We start from the raw sequence: 21,293 nt of genomic DNA, 5'->3' as shown, positions 1-21,293 counted from the left end.
ATTCTTTTATCTTGCTTTGCCACATCCGAAATATTTTTGTTTGTGTGTCCAGGCATGTTTTCTTTCGACTAATCAGACTTTTGGTAATTCCTTAACAGTCTGTAGCACAGCATGTAGCCAATATTCTGAACAAAATAAATAAATTAATAATTATTAGCAAGTAAAAGAGAAAGGGAATAAAAAATAGTGTTATGATTTTTAAATTCACATTAACTGGAATTAACAGCACGTAAGTAAAACCTGAAGCTATTCATAGTGCTGAAATTTCTATGATCCACTTTTTGATCCTACTTTGATATTTTTATTAACAGTTTTAATTACGGTGCAGAATTGTTCCTGGCAAAGCTAGCTGCTTAGGCAGAGATATGCAAAATGAGAAGCAAAGGTGTTCCACTGGACAGATATGTTGAATCATTTTGCAGAATAACTGAAGCTCAAGAAGAAGCCAAATTTGAACACAGCCAAATGCTGACTCTAATCTCTAGGAACAAATAATACAGACTATACCTAGAGGGTAGGAGATGAGGGACGAAGCCACTCAAAGAATATAGAGATTGTTATAATAATTAGCATACTCTGGGCTGTCTTAGCTCAGTGCTGAGGCAACAATGACTTGTCCAATACTTGGATGCTGAGGAAGAATAGATGAGGAGATGATTTAATTTCTGTGCACAACTTCAGTAAAACTCCTACCATCTGGTTCTATAGTCAGCACTTCAAGAATATTACACACCAACTGCAGAGGGAACAAAAGAGCGGGGCACAGGAGTGATTGATGGATGGGAGATAAACTCCATGCAGTACAATGTAAGGAGCTTGTTTTCTCCAATGTACCAAAGAAAAGAGATAAAAAGAAGTTAGATACTACAGGATGTCTTAGCCTTTCTACCAACAGAATGCCTAGTGAGGATAAATAACATTGGAAAACATATTACTTGTAGTCTTTATGACTGTTTTAAACATTCTTTATAAATATAGTCTTCAATCCAGCTTCTCAGGAGGAAAAATGTCACATCCTTGCTGAATGGTATTGGAGCGTCTTTGTGGCTTTGGAGCCTGTGAATCCCCATTTTCTCTGTGCCATACCCTGCAAGGAATGATAGTCTGCATTAACTTAATTTGCTCTAACATTGCCATCACTGCATTTGTTCACATGGTCATGGAGAGATGTACTTCAGTGTCAGCTAGCCACTGGCAGGGATCAGAAAAAAAAAAAGTTTTTAACTTGCTCTGCAGTTGGAACTGCATCTCAACTGCAGATGCAGTTGAGGATATATCATCTTCCCTTGAGGCATCAAAGATGGTCAGTGTTCAAGTCACTGTATGAAATAAGCGCTTCTTCTGATGTTTTGTGTGTGTGTATATATATATAAAACCTGATTTTTATTTTTTATTTAAGAAGTTCTTTAATCATTATCTTGAAGCTCATTTTAGTATGAGACGTTTTCTCCTTCCTCTGCATGGTGAAGTTTTGCTATTCAGACAAGCCTCATATAAGGCTCATGCCAGCTATAGTTTGGTCCCAGGCTTCAGGGAGCCCTTGCAAGTGTATGAATGCATAGCCATACGTATGTTTTAATGTGATTTCTTGAGGGTATGAGACTTACGTGAGCACACTGGTTGAGGAGGATCAGCCTTTTACTCCCTTGATAACTTTTCAATATGTTGGCCAGTTTCAGCCAGTTTAACAGGAGATGCTTAAAACATGCATTTTTTTACACAATATTCACAAATATAGATGTTTCTTTAAAGAAAAGATCCCCTATAATGTCTTGGCTGAGGCAGTAGTCACATGTGTATTTCTTAATCAGCTTCAGTGTTTGCTCTGCACTATCATTTGGGGTGTGCCATCATCATGTAGTGAATAAATGGAAAACTAAAAAGGAACTCAAAAAAGTCTCATTTGCAGCTGTGCAATATACTGTGTTGGTACAACACTATGGGTATGGCAGTGTAAGGAACAGGAAAGCAATTGATAAAGCAGGACTGAGAGAGAAAGCAGTAGGAACTCAACGCTATTAGACATCAGAGAATCCTGTTAGGAATCAAGGTGAATGTTAGCAATGTTTCTGCGGGGAGGTCAGGCCAGCGTCATTTGCAGTGTGCGTCTCGCTGGACGTGATCACTCTGGTCAGTCAGGGTCAGGAATCTTACGGATTGTTTGGATGGTACTGGGGCAGGAGCTCTGGGTTGGTTTTCAAGGCTAAGGAGTTCATAAACCAGTTGTTCTCTGCCATGCTGCCTCCCACTCCTTTCGTGCCAAGTGCCCTACGTGTCTCCGTTACATTCTTCTATGTCTAGTAAAAGGCGATGCTGCAGGCTTAGCACGATGCAGTTAAATTACCTGAGCCAATCCTCTGGATGACAGATTTCCTTAATTTGGGGTAGTAGGATTCCTGTTCATAGATTTCTTTTTATCTTTCACTGTAAACACTTGCAAAAAGATCCCAGTGAAATCGGACTACTGTCCAAAACCAACCCCTCTTTAGGTAATGAGGTTGGAACAATAATGAGTTACAGATAACACTTTTCCTCAGTGAGTTTAAAAACATTCATCATCACTAACAATACATTCAATAACTTGATATTGTTGCAAGCTTTAAGTGTTGATTTGCACTGTGAGGATGGTTTTTTATGTATTTTCCTTTTTTACTTTATGAATTTCTGCAAGTAATTTGCAAGATTTGGGTTTTACCATGAAGAATACAACAGGCAATTTTGAAACAGGGCATGAAAAAAACCCCTTGAAATCCTCCAATGGATATAATTTAAAATGCTGCTGATGATTGAAATCCTGCCTGCACATGTTGTAATCCCTTCATAAATGGAAAAAAAAAAAGTTCATGAATTTCAATCTGCTATTTATAGGCTTATAAAAAATTTGTTGTAAGAAATTCTCTATCTATGATTAGCTCTTAGTGTCTTACTGAAAGGCTCCACAGTATGCTCATGTTTCTGCAAACACTCTGAGACTGAAACTGTTTCCTACTAAAAACCGCTGATGAGTCAGAGACACATGGAGACAGAAGACAACACCAGTTTTCCAGAAGTCTGTGTGTAGGAACAAAGAAATGATGAAAGGTTGAATGGATATTCAAATCTGCCTATTTATTTACACATACTCCAGCAGAGTCGAGGTTCAAAGCTTTGCGACTTCCACATTGTTTTTCGGAATGTGCTACTAGTGACAAGACAGATCTGGCATTCAGAGGAGGAACTGAAGAGCAGGTGCCACAGCAGAAGTGTCTGTGATTTATCCACAGTGAAATCTTCAAACTATAATGACCCCACACCAGTTACAGAACATTTTTCTTTCATATAGTATTCCTTTATGATGCCTTTAAAGGGATATCATTACAAACACCAGAAAGTGAAGAGGATATGCATTCATTTGATTTTGAAGATTTAACTCTTGAATTACTGAAGTTCCTGTGCGCAGAAGTATGTTCTGAACAGATGTTTAACATGGCAGGAAACATTAGAGATCAGAGATCCAGAGAGCAACTAGGAAATGCATAGCATCTGGCACCTTTTTGAAAGTAAACCTGCCAATAATTAATTAGACATATGAGCCACTCTATCCCTGTCTAATGAATTGGACACTTACTAAGATGTATTAGACTATGTAACAGAGGTTAACTGCTCATGCCCTCTCCTTTGTCTTTGGCTTGTGTGGCCCCAGCGTAACTTAAGGGTAGAAATTGTTGTCGGCCCTCAGATTATATGTCCTTGAGTATATTACGTTACATTAATTAATAATCAAGACACCTGTACAATCCAAAATGTATGGAGTTCCCGTTAGGCAGGAATTGGGGTGGTTCTGTTGCTTTGCCAATGGAGAAAAAAGGACTGAAAATGGGAGACTAATTGTAAAGTGGAGAATCAACTACATATATTCAGCAGAAGGGGTTAAGAGAGTGCAGCAGTAAAAAAAAATAAATACATGCCCTCAGGAAAACAAAAGCTGGTAGCTGTAAAGTAGTCAGGTTTGCTGAAAAGAAGCTCTGAAAGTTATTCTTGAAAATACAGAAGCCACTAGATGTTTGAAGTTACTAAATTACTGTTGAAAGTGCTACTATAAAATTTACATTATTAGAAACCAAACAATACCAACTGCTGTTCTTTTAAAGCGCATAAAAAAATGCACAAAATATTGGAGTCTTTAAAAAGCAAGGAAAGGAGTTGTTTGTGGTCTTCAAGTCCCACTTACCTCCAGCAGTATTGGGCACTTTCTCACAAGTTTCTTTTTCAAGCTAGTAGCCTGTATTCCAGCTGCAAGCTGTAAGGCCTAGAAAGGACTGGTCTTTTTGCCTTAAAACTCTAGAATAATACCCTCCCCGATGATTTCATACTCCTTCTTTGTCCTAATACCATCCAGGTCTGATATCCCTCTGTCTTCCTTCTTGTTCTAACTTTCAGCTTTAATAGAAAACAATTTTCTTTTTTTTCTTTTTTTTTTTTAGTCAGTTTGCCTCCTACTACAGAAAGAGTGGCAGGAAATCTTTTTAATGTTATTTCAAGGTAATAATTTTTAAAAGATTCTTACAAAAGTTCTTAACATGTACAGGCGCTACTGTACCACAGCCTGTAGGTGGACTCATCCTATCAGGTATACAGCAGTGCTGCATGGGAACACTGGACTACGTTGTACAATTATTTTTTTTTTTAGAACAGCCACCTTTTTGCCCCCTATTATTTTCTCCTCTACTGTCCAGGTCCAAAGAAAAACGAGGTGGTATGCCAAAAAGGTATTCAGTATCTACAGGATGTTCCTGCTGCGACTGAAGCTCCCCACAGGCAGAGGTTCTCTGGTTCTTATTCCACTTAATTCATCATTCAGAACTCAGCAGGGGACTCTGCCTGATTTTGGACTTGAAACAGTTAGGCTGGTATTTGCCCCACCCTTTGTCCTCTAAAGGCTTAAGAATTGAATCAATCTACTTTATTATCCTGGCAGCATTTTCCAGAGAACTACCTAACTCTGATAAGCTATAGGGTGCAAATAACATCTCTGTATCAGATTTTGCCCTGAAAGATGTATTTCTCCTGAGGCATAGTCTAATAATCCTTTTCCATGTAGCCTGAGCTCTATGTCCAGGTTCCTTACAAAACTAATCTCATTAGGGCTGGTCGCAGTTTCTCCTGTATTCCTTAACTCTGTGTCTACTTATCACCTGCTCTTATGACCCAGACTGAAACCTTTTAATCAGTGACCAAGTTTACAAAAGTCTCTTACTTGTCCTGATGATCTACAGTTTGTCCTGTTGGATAGGGATGTGCTTGTTTCCATGCCTTCAAGGCATAAACAAAGAATATTCCACAAAAACTCTTGAATCAATTAACTTGAGAAACTACTACACTTGAATCTTAAAAATATACCTCTTCATATAGCCCTTTCTTTTTGATAGAAGAAAATGTTAACTATAGTATAAACATTAATGAACCATCAAGCTTGATTTATCTAGATGTTAACAGACTCCCTACAGACCTGGGATTATTTTTGCAAGGACTAAGAAAATATCTTTACTGTGTTCAGTGTAACTTTATGTTAAAATTTACCTCCCCCCCAAAAAAAACCCAAACCTGCTAAACATATATTGTCTTACATCATGTCTTATTTTTGTCTGTTGGTATGTGGATTTCATGATTCAATCTTTTTATACTAATAGTGATGTTGTCTGTAGAGATTTTCTTGCACTGGGAAACCCTCACGCTGAAAGAACTTGTCAGACAACAGAGACAGTTGTGATATGTCAAATTAAGATGGCAAAGTGATGTCAAAGCAGGTCTAGGGAGAGCCCATAACAATGTTACTGTCAAGTAAATAAAGAAAACTGAAACACAAGAAATACAAGTTATTTCAAGAGATCTATGACTGTGGTATGGTTCTGTGTTTTGAGACACACTGTTTCAGAATGATTACCATTTGTCAGCAGGGCTTCAGGATAGGAGCAAGATCCGATGGCTGTCAGCTAAGGTCAGCAAAGTTCAGCATGGAAATGGAGATTTTTTTTTTTTTTTTTTTTTCCCTTGTTATCAAGTTCTCAGAAAACCGTTACCATCTAAACAAAATACTAGTTCACCAACAGTTTGCTCAACTAGATATAAAAATTAGCTGGTGGGTGATGCTACTCAGAAGATAACACCTGGTTAAAATAATGGTCATCTTGGCCTTTGAGATTTAGGAAGCTGCATGAGTTCTGTGAGGTTTTGTTATACTTCCTATTTGTAGCTGCACTGGTTCACTCACTGATCTCTCAGTACGGCCCCAAGGTTGCCACAGAGAAGAAATGTAAGGAAGTACGGAGGACCAGTAAAGAGTAAGTGGGTTTGCTGCTGTGCAGCTTATCCTTTCCTCACCTTCCTTCTTTGTCATTGACCATACACACCTCCCAGTTGTGTCCTGCCATGGTGATAATATTCCCCCTAGTAATAGGAAAGAATGTAACAAAGAACTAGAAGGTAGTAGTAGAAAGACGGAAACAAAAGGCAACTCCTACGTTTGAAAAAAAGAGGAGAGAGGCAAAAAAGAATAAATAAGCACAGAAAACAGAGCATCGAATAGGAATAAGTTATGGACTGAAGCTAAGGAAAAGTTGATAAATTTCAGGACAAAAATAAAACCTCGTACCTAAAGGAAAAATAACATTGAATAATGCATTTTCAGGGAAAGCATGATACTCTAGATATGTCGTTTGGGATCATACTTATGATCCATCTTGCCCAAGATGTCACTTTTGACAGCATTAGATAGAATTAGAAAAGGTTCTTGAGATGAAGAGAGAGCATCATAGGTGTAGTGAAGGTATAAAGTATAAACAACTGCTTGTGTTAGTGAGTGAAATTAATGTTCTGATTTCTGCATGTATACTTCTTTGAAAATAATTCACTGTTAAGGTTGTTCTTCCAAAATGTATTATTTCCTGTAACACTGACTTGAGAGGAGCTGAAGGACTGACAAAAAAAAGAAAGGAGGGCTAGATGTTTCTTCATTTAAATAAGAAAATTGTGAGGGATCAGTAGAACATAAAATCTCAGAATAGTTTTTTTTTCCCAGATGTATTGAATATGTGGCAACTTCTTTGGTATCGGTTGTTTTCATTTAGTAATTTTTCTACAAATTTAATCACAAAAATAGCAACTTGATCAGGAAAGGAATAGCATCTTGAGAAAATATAACATGACAAAACTTGAAAAAGCTTTTAACTTTCACATTTTAAATTAATTTTTAAATGGCTTTTCCCATTAATTTTTCTCTTACTCCATCCATTGAAATAAAATATCCAGGGCAGCAGCTGTGGTAGAAATTTAGCTACAACTTTGATCCACTGATTTGAGTAACATCATAGGATAAAGGGGGAAATCAGAAGACTTTCAGGATTATATTTTAATTTTCACAGTGGACTGTTGGGTGTTTGGAAAAGAATTGGAATGGTTTTCATTGAGATGCTTTCTAGATAAATAAGAGGTTTAGATTTTCCAGAATGTCTAAGTGTAGTTTATTTTTTAGTTCTTCTAGGGTTCCACCAAAATAAAATGTTTATAAGTTACTCAAGTCTACCTGGAACTGAAGTAGACTTCAGCAGAAAAGCAGTAGTTCAATTTTATAGACATTTTCAAGATTAGAGGTGTTTTAATTCAATCAGCTGCAATGCAGTGCGTTCACTGGTTTCATTGTTTTGACCCATTGTCTAGAAGCGGACTTTAGAAGAGAAGGAAACACATTTTGTTTCCAAATCAAATTCTAGTTTATAATAAGTATCATATTGTTCAAAAAAAATTCTGCCTCACTTAAATTTGACAGGGAATTGTTTTCTCATAATTAACATTTGTGTTGTATTCTTTTATATGAAAAGAATTATTTTGTGTTATTAATGCTAATCAGAACAATTTTTCAATTGATACATTATAGATCGATATAAATTTTAGATCTTTCTTGGTATAGCAATTAGATAAGCATATTAGTTTGCTACATCACAACAGATATTTGAAAAGAGATCCATCCAAAGAGATGCTGTTTTAAGAGAAGGACAGAGAAGCACAAATGCATGTATTGAGTAAATCCCAATGGACTGTTGGCCAAGGCAAAAATTACCACAGGTGCTAAATGAAAAACTGGATCAGTTTTGAAAATATTCAGTGAGATAGATATTAAACTGAACAGTAGTAGGGGTTTTTATTTTATAGATAAAGTGATCTCCTCCTCATTTTGTGCATCCCATTAACACTAATGGAAAATTGACAAAAATTCCATACGTTGGTATAAGGCTAGACTCTTTGGAGTAATGTGGCACCACCATTAGTTTTGTCAATATCATTACAGCTCATGGGATCACAGTAGAAAAGTCTGTAATTTTAAAAAGTAAAACATGTATACCTTGTAATAAATCCCCTCTCTGTGGGTATGCTCTCAAGGGGTTTTGCCATTCTGTGATTCCATCTGGATATTTTATAGTCCTCATTTAGACTCTTTTATAGTAACTGTGGTGGTGAAGAAGTATAGGTTTTCTTACTTTAATAAAATAATTCAAGAAACTGTTACATAACATCCTTATTCTTTTGAATATTATCCTAGTATTAAGATCTGTTTTATTTTACAGATTTGACTAAAAAGGCGGAACCGTTTGAGTTGGGTTTGAACAGATTAAAATCTATTTTTTATGTTGACTAATCAGTGTTTATTCAAGGTGTTTATCTTAAGATGCGAGTTTTAAAGATTTCTGATAAAATTTTAAAGATATTTCATGTGATAAGCTGGATGATATCTTTCCTAGATTTTCAGGTACCAGATATAAAGAATATTGCATGTGTTGTGCAGTGTCTTTCACCATAACGAAAACATCCTGTAAGAGGTGTAACTGTCTTGATCAGTTACAAAGGCACTGAGTCAAATTCACATTCATCATGTTTTTCTGTGTCGCTCTTCTGCTCTGTAAAGGAGATCTACCCCTACACAGGATGGTCTGGAGTACCGATACAGCCGTCCTTCGTGGTCCCTAGAGCTGGTGGTAATGTTGCGTTCTGCCAGTCAAGGCTGCTGAAGGGAATTGTTAAATCCATAACCCTGACTTTCTTATTTTAGTGAGTTACATTCTTTGGAATAGTGTTTCCTTTCATCTAGTAAAAGTGAAGTTGTAATTATTTTGCAACATGGCTGTGATTTCCATCTGCAGACTTTCTGCAATTCCTGAATATTTGCCAGCCTTTGCTTTTCATAAATTAAGACCATTAGTGTAATTTAAATGTCTACAAAATATGTGACATATGTATGGTTCTAAAACCACTTCTGAGTGTAATCTTGCAAAACGTTACATTCTGTTTAATACACCTCTTGCTTTTTTCCCCCTAATGATTGCTTTGCTTGGAATAAGAACACCCTGTCATTTCAGTTAATAATTTTACATACTTAGCAGTTACTTTTGAACTTTTCACCTGTCTTGATATTTTCCCTCCGTACTATCTCTTTTCATATCTGTAGTGAACTCACGGGCAACTTGATAATTGATTAAAAACATCAATTTGAATCTAGGTTTCTCTGAATGACAACGTATGGTAGAGAGGGAATAACATAGATTTAAACTATCCAATTAATTTTAATTAATGGTCAAAAAAGAAATCCTAAGTTTATTTCTTTTATTCTAAGTTGGGGTTAGAATAATATTTCCAGAAAACATTCACCAAAATATTTTGCTGGCAGAAGAGAGGCATTTTGCAAGAACAAATAAACTTGAAGGAAAACTCACGTTTCCAACCAAAATATCACCATCACGTTTTTTCTAGTACTGTCACAGCCAAAACATGCTTTAGTTTCTGTCACCAGCGTGAACTGTCCTTGAAACTTTGTTGTGCCATTCCTAACAAATCTTGAACAGAGTATAAGGGAATAGTCTACCAAAAATGAAGATACAATTGTGAATGGTAATTACCGGTGGAAAATTCCTACTCTGTCTCTTGGCACAGAAGTCAGTGAGGATTATGGGAAGAGATACCATGGTATGAGCTACCAGTAATTATAGTGAACAATTTGAAACAATACAGTTTTGTTTAAAGTACATGGAAGACTATATCAGTAGGAAATAGAAAGTAGCTGACCTTACAAAAATACAAGTTAAAAAGGAGAATTCTAGTATTTTCTGATTTATTTTTTTTTGGTCTAGTTTTAGCACCTTATGCTCATTTCTAAGTACATTTTATGCACTTTTCATATGTCAATAAAATAATGCATATAATAGCATGTCTTTATTTTGTCATAAACATTTTTTTCTATACAAAGCTCCTGTAGTTTTGACGACGTGCTGTACAGGAGTAACGAAGGCCAAGTTTTCTCTGTGAACTGGGTTAAATGTATTAAACTTTCTCAAGCTTTTTATTTAGCCATACCTGAGGCTTTCAGATAAGTAGAAGCTATAACTGAGTGAAAGATTTCTGCAGGCTCTAAAGTATAGTTAATTGCATCTTTTTTTCTAAGTTGAACATAAGATAGAAAAACATTTAACTTTTGGGTTTGCTAATATTACAATTGATTCCAGTTCCAATAAAGGTTTAAGTTGACACAAAGTAAAATCATTGAAAGAAAATGCAGGCAAATCTTGATAAAGACCAGATGAATTTGTGGTGGTATTCAGTTAGACCCATACACACATTGTATTAATAATAATAATAAAAAGAAGTTCAAAACCATGATCTTATTTCATAAGGATTTTTTTTTAAATTGATTTTATCAGCCTACGTTATATTTCTTCAAAATAGAAATTCAGACTGACTAGTTCAGCATGGTGACTTCGATGATTTGAACCCATGACATCATTAATGCCACAGGCATTACTAAAATAGTCCAGTTGAAATTAATCTTTTTTTAGACATTAATAAGTCAAGTGAAAAGAAATAATTAGCATATCTTTGGGCCAACAGAAGAACACTGAAAAAGAAGTCAAGTAAACCAGAACATTTCAAGATAATTGCCAGGCATACATCATTTATTCCAGATTAGCTAAGGTCACGCACTTGATGCTCCCAGTTTTTGTATCCATATATGTGGTCATTGTTGCCATCAAATTGCTAAATTTTGATGGCTATATTTAATGGACTGAGAAGAGACCATGAAGAAAAGTACTAAGAACAGCAAATATAAAGAGCACGTACTCCATTCAGTTAAACAGTGACCTTTTTAACCTTGCTGTATGCAGGAAATATCCACTTGTATTTTAGTAATTACATTAGCTTCCTTAATGGCATTTGATACAGATGGCATAGGAAGAACTTATCTGCAGCTGAAGAATGCAGGCAACAGTTTTAGTTTGAATTGCGAATAGTTTTTCTCATTGGAGTCAAGGGGGGGAGGGAGAACTGAAAATAGATTTGTGTGCTCTCAATCAGAGAAGCCACTATTTTTCAAAGTTTGTTATCATTTTTGTTTCTCATTATATTAAAAATAATAAAATTTTGCACACTCTAAAACTCTCTGTCAAATCCTGCAAGATGGTAAAGAGCAAGAATAAATACAGTTGTGAGTGCATTTGGGACTTAGGAAACTGACCTTTATTCCGATTCATGCTACAATTCTATTTTTGATTTTATGAAGATACCTCAACGAGTTTGTGTTTTCTGTCTATAAAATGGGAGCAGAACATTTTCTTCCTCCTTTTTTATTTTGTCTGTTAAAATATATACTATCTGCTGAAGGAAATTATTTCAGTGTCTATACCAATCCAAAAGTGAGGCAATTCACACAAGTTGGACTTCCTAGGACAGAGGGTCATGCAGATTTAAAAACCAAAAGAGTATTAAAATTTTATTTTTTCTAGTCTATGTAGGATAAGTTAAACACAACAGGGATGGTGATTCTTCCTTAACTTACTCCTACAGCTTTTGATTATGTGGGATCTTCATAAACGAGAGATTGCATTCGGACAGTTTCTCCTAATAGCCAGAAATGGATTTGTCCTCCATTAGGTCTGATCTGTTTTTATCGTTCTCTACTATTGACTCCACAACAGCTCTGACAGTAAACTCTGAAGATTAATTGTGTTTGTGTAACAGGGAAAAAAAAATCTTTATTTATTTCAAATCTTAACTGCTTAATCAGGAATAAGCAAAAATGGGAAGAAGCACAAGGGACACAAAAATAGAGCCCTTGGCAGCTAGGAAGGAAGAAACGGAGAATACAACGGAGGGCACACACTCCCCCTCGTGGGATTTGAGTGGAAGGAGTCCCTGAAGTGGGAGTAGGAGGCTGCTAAGCAAGAAGCTTACAACATGAAATGGTGGCCCTGCTGTGAATGTTTCACGTTTCTGTATTCTGTTTTACTTCAGGGAATACATGGTATGACTACTTAAAGGTGAATGGAAAGTATTTCTGTTTCTTTTTGTTTCTTCCTACCCATCAAGATGCACGGGAATCCCCATTTTCTGTCATGGTTACTCCTATTTTTGCTTATTTGTAACTAGAGTGCTGCACACTTCATTTCTGCTGTAGACTGAGCTCTCTGCAAAGGATATTCCTTGCACCCATCTTTGACACCATGGACTTCTTTTATGAGCCTTTCCGATCTCCCTCTGTATTTCCACATGTGAAATGTGCTACAGTCTCTAAGATAGTTATTTGTTTCTTTTTGACACAAAACCCAGTCTCTTGGAATGTGAAGTTTTGAATCCCACTGGTTACGGGAGATGTTAATAGCTATTTTCAATGGGTTGTTTCATCAGCAGGCAATTACAGAACTGGTTACAACTACTGGGTGAGCTGATGCACTGACCAGATGTCAGTTCTGTATCCTCCTCTTTCTTTTTCTGAATTGCACCAAAATCAGTCCAAGCCTCCTTTCCGATGCTAGAATGCTACATCCAGGCTTGCGGTTGGTTAGATGTGATATCCAAAAATTACCAAGTGATGTCCAGACAAATAGAGAAAAGACATCAATTTTAGTTCAGATGACCACTTTCCTCAAGCCCATAGAATCATCAGGCTATTGAAAAGTTAGATATAGTATGTAAAAATTCTTATTATTGTAAATAGAAAATTTTGTGCTAAGGTAGTTATGACTTCCTTCAAACAGAGAGTCCTGTTTCACTAGGTATAGAGCATTTGTGTCATTAGGACTAGAACATCATTGTTACCGGGATGATAACCATGAGTACTTATCCTAGCTTTGTGCCATTTTAAGGATGTTTGTTTTGGTCCATGCTCCAAACTTTTTTCCATATTGTTTGACGCTACACAGTGGTATAAGTATCACCAACTGCCTTTGAAAATTCAGAACTTCTAATTTAATGAATTAAGCCAGGAAATACTCATTATGTGTTTCTCTTTAAAGTGTACATTTTGCATCGAGTTTTCTCTTCTTTTGGGAAACCTGGTGAAGATACAAAGAAATTACTGTGGGTGCACAAACATTTGTTATGTAACTTAATTGATCTATTTTTCATAAGTGTGTATGATGCTTATTCTGGATAGATTTGTTCTTCTGATGTAAAATCAGAAGGTAAAGACATGTACAAATTTAGAAGACCATAGCATGGGAATATGTTTCTAAGAGCGTTATTTTGCCTTGATCATGCTTTAATACACCTGAGTTCTGATTTTGAAAGATGATAAGTGAGTGTGTGACAGGAAAGATTTTTTTTTTTTAGTTTTACAGAATATGAGGTGGATTCATAATAAACCAGAGAACATTCTATGATAAAATATTTGATATGCCTGTGCTACCTGCATTGGCTTAACTGTAGAGTTCAGTCGTCTTTGTCAGCCTTCAAACAGTGGAGGTAGCCTGCAGGTGATAAGTATCCCATTAATCTTTCTGATCCTCTAGCACTTGAGCATGAGAATAGCTGATCAATTACAGCAATTGTCTCCCTAAATGAGCTTTGCACATCTGCCTCTTATTTCATTAGTTAACTGTCTGCCCATATATCTGATAGAATGGAATCCTAGTGGCTTCTTACAGCTTGTTCTGTGTTACTGTACAATAAGGATGGGGTTGTTAGCAAAATGGGCACAAAAGGGTATTTATCCTCTACCCGCAATAAATATATGTGCTATTGTGTAGGAGTGCTTTGTCTCTAATCGCTGTTTGTAGAAACCTACTTAAAGCACATCAGTTTGCTTTTCAGGTTCCTATTTAGTCCTAGTTGTAAGCTTTATAGTTGTGAATTTATCCTTTTTATAACACAACCAAAGTGTTTCCATACCCTAAACCATCATATCAACGTCTATATCACTTTAGATAACAGAAGTGACCGTATATAAAGTTAACGGTAGAGGTGTAATTTCCTCCTTGTCTCTTTACAATGCATCTTTAAAATACTTACATATGATATCCTTCTCCTGGAAAGTAAATTTGCATTTCCAAAGCTGCAAACAAGGATTTACAATAGTGGCAATGCAATGTTATTAGGTATTGATTATTTAAATTAAGTACAAAACAATGGATAACAGTTACGCTGCATAATTCAAGGTTTGTTTTAAGAAACAGAGCCTACAAATTATGAGTTATAATTTCAATAAACATGAGATTTCACATGAATGCCTCTGTCATTAATACTTAAGGTTTCAATTACAGGAAAATCAATTACCAGATGAAAATTAAAATAATTTCTAAGCAGAGGCCTTATTCTCTACCTGTTAATATCTGATCAGTTTATTCTTAAGAATTTACAGGATTTAATGTTCAAAGGTTGTTTTCTTATGTTTATCATATATTAAATTGCTTTGGATTATACAGATAGGTAGTTAGTTATTTATTTAGCTAAATAGTGACCTAAGCTAAATGCCAAAAAGACTTAATTAAAAAACATTCTATCCTGAACATGGTACAGATTATTCCAGGTAATTCTTTGATGCTTTCTCAAAATTTAAGTATGTTTGAATCTGAAATTCTCAGATAATTGTGCTTGAAACTTGTTTCAGTGAATTTGAGTGATAAAAAATATACATTACAGATGTTTTATGGAATTTCTGAAACCATGTAGCTATAATTAAATATCGCCAATCTTTTAAATTCATTTTTGACCATTTATTGCAGGTCTGGTTTGTATGAAGTCGAGTACTTCAGTGGTTGAACTTGTTATGCTGCTTTGTTCACAGGTAAGACATTCTCTGGTTTTAATTGTATTAGTTTCTTTGCATAGAGCTGGATTACTGCCAGCCTAAGGATTGCATCTTGCTGTTTGTTTCATTCTTCCATTTCAGTATAAGAAAATACAAATTAATCTCTTCTGGTAGCATATAAATTGTAGATTTTTATTTTTTATACATTCCATAGTTTCTCTATATCCAGAGGATATACAACATATATTTGCATTTGTTTTGTAATAGTGTGTGGATGCATATGATGTAATTTTTCTGTGTATTGAACTATCTTTCAAGCCAGTTCTTATTTAGAATACATAAATAGGATACTGTTGTCATAATTTTATGTCGAAATCTGTGTTTTGGATTAGTAATTTTTTAAAACCTTACTTTGTGGTGACTTTATTACTTTTGATATACATGACATAACTTACTGGATATTTTATGTAGCTGTCAGTATATAAAAAGCAGAGGAACATGGTTTAGGCTGTCCTCAAGAACTGGCAGAAGTGGAGTATTTCTGTTTAAAAAATGCTGTGATTAATTATTGTTTCTTTAGCGTAGCAGTAATGGGGTTCTCAGAAATCTGAATCAATTAACATTTTGAATTGCTTTCACAAGTAAAATACTCAAACCTAAAGTAATTCCTCATACTGTTTGGAATGTTTAGATCTCAATTTTAATTTTATTTGTTTTGACGGAAGTGTTGTTACTGGCTAATTTCATATATATAGCCTTTTACTTTGAACTGCCAGTAATAAGTTACCAACAAACATTTTAGGATTTTGTTCATTTTGTAAAATATAAGAAAAATACGATGGCCTAACAGATCCAAATAACTTCACAAGTTTTTACACTTCTCTAAAGGCTTATTAACAGCATTTAATTTACTAAGTTCCCCACAGATTTATAATACCAGTTAAACTCAAACCAAGTCAGTATATAAAATGCCCAGGTTAACTTGTTATATTATTACCAAGGAGAGTTACTTGTTTGTAGCTTTACTTGAGCATTCACATTGAGAACATGCACCAAAAATGTACTCAAAACAAATGAGTTTCTAGGGGTAATTGAAATGAAGATTGACTTTTGAGGAATCTGTCTGAAAATAATTAACATTTACTACGGATTTGGGGGGAGGGGGTTCCAACTTACCTGCTGCTTGCCAGTCTGTAGGTTGCGTTTCTTCAAGCTTGTGTCATAAGGAAATCATTAAATCTTGTTTTCCTTTTTTTTTCCCTCTTCCTTTTTTTTTCTTCCTCTTTTAGCCAGGGTAGATATTGGTTAGGGAAAAGTAAAAGAAAAATACATCCCTGGCAGGAATCCTCAGTGGGGTTTGAACTTCAAACCTTCTCCAGCAGGGCACTTGAAAAATTTGTTACCTAATGGTGAAGTCCTGGGTTCCAGGAAAATTCCAAAAGATCCATTAAGGCTTTTGAGCTCTATGTTCATGTCATGCAACTTTTTTTTTCCTTTTTTTTTTTTTTTTTAGCAGCTTTTGAAACATTTTCTTGAGGGAAGGAATAACTTATAGTCCTTTCTTCCCTAGCCTCTGGTTTTACTGCAGTTCTCAGGAATGAAGTGGAATGTAGCATTAGGGTCTAGTGTCTTTGATGGCCTCATCATCTAATCATAGGTTTAACATTACTCATTTGCTGGCTCCAGGAATTCCTGCCATTAAGGGCCCTAGAGATGAAACTTTGCCTCAAATATTGATTGAAAGGAAGAGAGAGAAATTTAAGCTCTTTCTGCAATGCTTTTTCTTTAGACATCCCAGTAAAGCTATGTAACAAATGCAGCTAAAGCAATTTGTTATTTTTATGACTATTATACTTGTTATTTATTATTTTAAAATATTTGACTATTTTAAAAATAAGATTTATTCTATACCTGAAATAATGTGAAGAGCCTAATCATTTTGAAGTTTTGAACATTTATTCATTTTCTTCAGTGTTTGCTTGGGAGAGCTATTTTCCATCTACCCAATTACCTGGGGAAATTGCAAGCTTTTAGTTTTTATACCCCATCTGATACTTCAGGGTTGTTTCCTTATCTTCTAAATAAGGAAGATTTTGTGTCCTGATGTCCATTTATTACTAAGTGCTTCAGGAGCTAATGCTGTAATGTTTGTTGGTGATGTTACGTGTTTCTACAGGAGTTGGTCAAGAGGGGGCTGTAGTGGTGCAAATTGCATTGTCCTCCCCTCACCTTCCTAATTCCACAAGTATTGCTTCTGTAAATTGCATCGCCACAGAATATTGTATTTAATCCTATAGGTGTACTAAACAATCAGGTCTATACTGCTATTCATCTGCAGGAAAAAAAATTGTTATTGTTTTTCTATTTACATTTTAAAACAATTTGTCAAAAGAAAACACGAGATAAATGCTATAAAAATACCAATACATAAAATAGCTAGAAGAAAATGGCAGACATATATCGTAATCCAACCTATAGATAACAGAACTTGGAATTAAGAGTTTAGGAGATGTTGCCCACAGAAATGAAGTTAACTCATCTCTATAAAAAAAGAGATAGTGCGACCTGAGCTTTTCCATATGATAAATTGAGTAATATGAACTGGAAAGACTATATAAAGTACTGCGGGTTTTTAGTAATCCTAATGTAACTGGGGCTTTTTTTCCTAACGTGGGTAAATCCTTCATATTCAAATTGAATGACATTTTACAGATTATGTGGGGAAGTTTGAAACGTGTCACTCAAAAGATAGATGAAGATATTAAAAACCTTTGAAAAGTACAATTTTGTTTGCACAGAACAGGGTAACTTTAGACACTGAAAAGGAAAGGGAAATGCAAAGTTTGTTTTCCTTTCATTTGCTACAGCAAATTAGATGCTTTTATGCTCTTTATGTTGGAAATTCCATGTTAACGACTACAGATTAGCAAGGATGTCAGATTTTTTTTTTTCTTATCTGAGCTCCTGAATAAAATCAACATTGCCAGCGGCTCACGTCCAAGGTATGGTCTAAATTTACATGAAATATCCCATTACAAATGTCTGAAGGTACATGTCATGGATAATTCAGTTCATGTGGGCAGCCTTTTAGACTCTGAGGGATATGCAATCAAGCCTTTCCCCCAAAGGAATTTAGAGTTTCTGTGAAAAATACATTTTAAGTTTTAAAGGAACTCCTGTAGGGATAGTGCATCATTTGTGGGTTTGCGGAAGAACAAAAAGTTCTACTCTTTGTATTTTCAGATTCTCTCTCATGCTGTAACTTGCTTCCCTGCACCCGTTTTATTTTTTCCTAGTATCACCTACTTCACTAGATTAAAATTTAGGTTAATTTGAAGGCATTACTTTCTTTTTTTTCTTATATAAACCAAAAGCATAGATCCAAGGACTTGAAATGTACTTTTTCTAGATAATGGATAATAAACATATAGTGATTTTTGCTTTTCATGAAAAAGGCATTTTCGTTTGGATTTAGTCTATTTTAACATAAAATGGATGAAGATGTGTTATGTTTGACAAGATCTGTGCTTGATTAGCTGGTCTTTGTTCCCTCAGCCTGGTTGAGCATGTCACAGCTGTGTTGCTGTTGGAGTGGCAGATTTCTTCAATAAACTATATGATTTTTTAAAAAAATACATTAATTTTTGCAGTGTAGTTCCTTCTTACAACAGACATAGATTTCAATTACTTTTTTCTTACTCTTTTTTTTTTTTTTTCCCCTAGCCAAAACACTACAATGGTTTCTAATTACTTCCAGATCTTTCGCAAATTTTTCTCTTTGGGGATACAGCTTCTGCAGAAACTGAATGATGTTATCCCAAAGGAGTTTTATCTCATGCCACTTGTATTTTTCTGTATCTTATCTATGAACAGGGGAAATTTATTTTCTTAAACAGAAAATACTGCCGTAGTATTTAAGACCTCTTGCTACTTGACCTGTTTAAAAATATAGCTATTACAATGGATAGATGATTACTTTAGGAAAAAAAAAGTTGTGTCATTCATGATTGTAGAATATATGTAGAATATGTGAGAAATTTCAGGATTTTGTAGTTTTCAATACATCATTCATTCCATTGATTTCCCCTCCCCCCATGTTGGAAGTTTGATCAAGATTGTAATTCAGGAGCCTCCAAAGGAAATATCAAAACTAGAATAAAAATAATCTGCTTCTGAGTCACTATGTTGAGGAAAAGGATTTCTTTTAGATGCTATCCCTTCTGCATAGGCCTTTATAAGAAAAACTGTATCAGGAGTGAGGAAAAGGATACACATAACCAAGAAAAGCTTTACTTAAAACTGGCAAGTGAAACTTGTTAGGAGATTCTCAAATAAATGATAACACATAGTCCCTCTTATAATTAAACTGTAAATACATTCTGTAAATTGTTTACTTTTATGAAAAATATAGAGCTTAAAGTGCTTTAAATAAAGCAAACTATGCCAAGAGTGTATCCATAACTTGACAAACTCCAGTATGTAGTTAACGGGTAAACTGAGCCTCAGCTAAGCCTTTCAAACATTGGTTAACAGTGTGAGCCTCATAAACGAGTTGTGTCTGTCCACATTGTCTTATCTATTAACCTGGAAACTTAGAAGCTGCTTGGGCTGAATCCAGTCTGTCTCTCCATATCACAGGCAGCCATTCCGTACATACTTAATCAAAAAAGATCTGTGAAGGATCTGCTCCCATGCAGCACAGCCCGTAAAACACTTTCCAGCAGTTTGACACATGTAAAGCTCGGTGGTTGTATACCATACATATATACTATTGCCCTATACTATAGCAATGAAAACTAGAAGGTAGCAAAATGGGGGGGGGGGGGGGGGGGGAGGCGAAGGAGTGCGTTGCCTGTTGTCCTAAGTAGCAAGAAAAAATTTGAAACATTATTAGGAAATTAATCCCACTCCAAGGAGAGGTGGAAAAAGAAACAAACAAACAAGAAAAACCCCAAAGGTATGCCTTGCCTGTGCAAATTCAATGGAAATTCTCACTGAGAAAATCTGGTGATAGGTTTAGCTCTGAGAATATAGGAAGACCCATCAACCAGGCACTGAAGAGATTTTGGTATGCACTAGCACATCTAAATGTGCATTCTGGAACTGGCAACTGACCAACACAGAAACCAAGCCGAAAAGGAAATCCTTTTCTGGTTCCTACAGCTGACCAGAAGAAACCCTGAAATATGGGATTCATATAATAGAAACACAATCCATCCTTCTTGATACTAAATACATTCTATTCAAGGCTTTCCAGAAAATTTTAAGTAGGAATTCTCCTGCTCTGCTGTACGGTGCCTTCTCATCAAGCACCATCCTCACAGGTATCTTGCCAGGGTCCATCTTAAGACACTTAGCTTTATTTCTGTACCACACTGTTTGTATATCTATTTTACATTTTAATTTTATACATTATTAGAAACCTTTTAATTTTCATTATTGATTTATTTGCAATATTTTTTATCTGTTTACTTTTGTTGCCAGTATTAGATTCAACTTTAATTATGCTTGTTGGTTCTTATTTATTCCCTCCAAAGGTATTCCTAGAGTTCTCATACTCCTTAATTTTTGTTTGATCGGTGATAGCTCCTTCAGAGTAACTGTGATAGTAGCACACTAACAGAAGTGTTTGCTATTTGTCTTTTTGACACCAACTACGGTAGGAAGGCTGAAGACAAGTTAAATAATGACTGCTTCTCTTAAATCTAAAGAACAATGAACCTGGACTTAATCTACTTAGGAAATTAAGTTTGATGTAACTTAAATGGTGAAATTAAGGTTGGTTATGCAAATTCCTATGGAGTTGTAATTTTTTAATCTTTCTTTTTCCTAATAATGAAACAAATTGGATATTTTACCTTTGCTTGTGTTTTCCCATTTGTCCTGTTGGATTATCCACTGTCTCTGTATTTGTACCAGTGCATCTAGAAGGAAACAATGCTGCATGTTGTATCACTGCAAAAGTCTGACTTAAGATTTGAGGTAGAAGGGAAGGACGCATAGAAACACACATGCAAACATACAGAAACTCATTGTTTCAATAATCCGTTTTTCCAGCATATCTTGAATACATTTATCCTAACAAAGTTCTGGATCTGTTACGCGGCTTCCGTCCTGCAGCTTCTTCTCTGCTAACCCCACTTTTGTACCGGTGCTGATATAAGATTAACTCACAAACACATCTGAAAACGGTTCAGATGTTTGTTTCCTGGTTTGGTGGGTTAAGCTGGCTGAGACCCTAATTCAA

The 21,293-nt window shown here is 35.3% G+C and overlaps 1 protein-coding gene across 2 annotated transcripts in view; it reads left to right on the top strand.

The window, feature by feature from the left end:
• NBEA (neurobeachin) overlaps window positions 1–21,293 on the top strand; it is a 510,817-nt gene that overhangs the window by 229,889 nt on the left and 259,635 nt on the right. For both annotated transcript variants that reach the window (XM_075050577.1, XM_075050576.1), the window contains exon 35: window positions 15,021–15,082. In XM_075050577.1, the coding sequence (XP_074906678.1) occupies window positions 15,021–15,082 (62 nt within the window). The remainder of the gene's footprint in view (window positions 1–15,020; window positions 15,083–21,293) is intronic.

The sequence above is a fragment of the Buteo buteo genome, chromosome 18, assembly GCF_964188355.1.
Source record: "Buteo buteo chromosome 18, bButBut1.hap1.1, whole genome shotgun sequence".
Lineage (NCBI taxonomy): Eukaryota > Metazoa > Chordata > Aves > Accipitriformes > Accipitridae > Buteo > Buteo buteo.
Note: the sequence above shows the minus strand (reverse complement) of the source record. Positions and strands in the feature narration are given on the sequence as shown.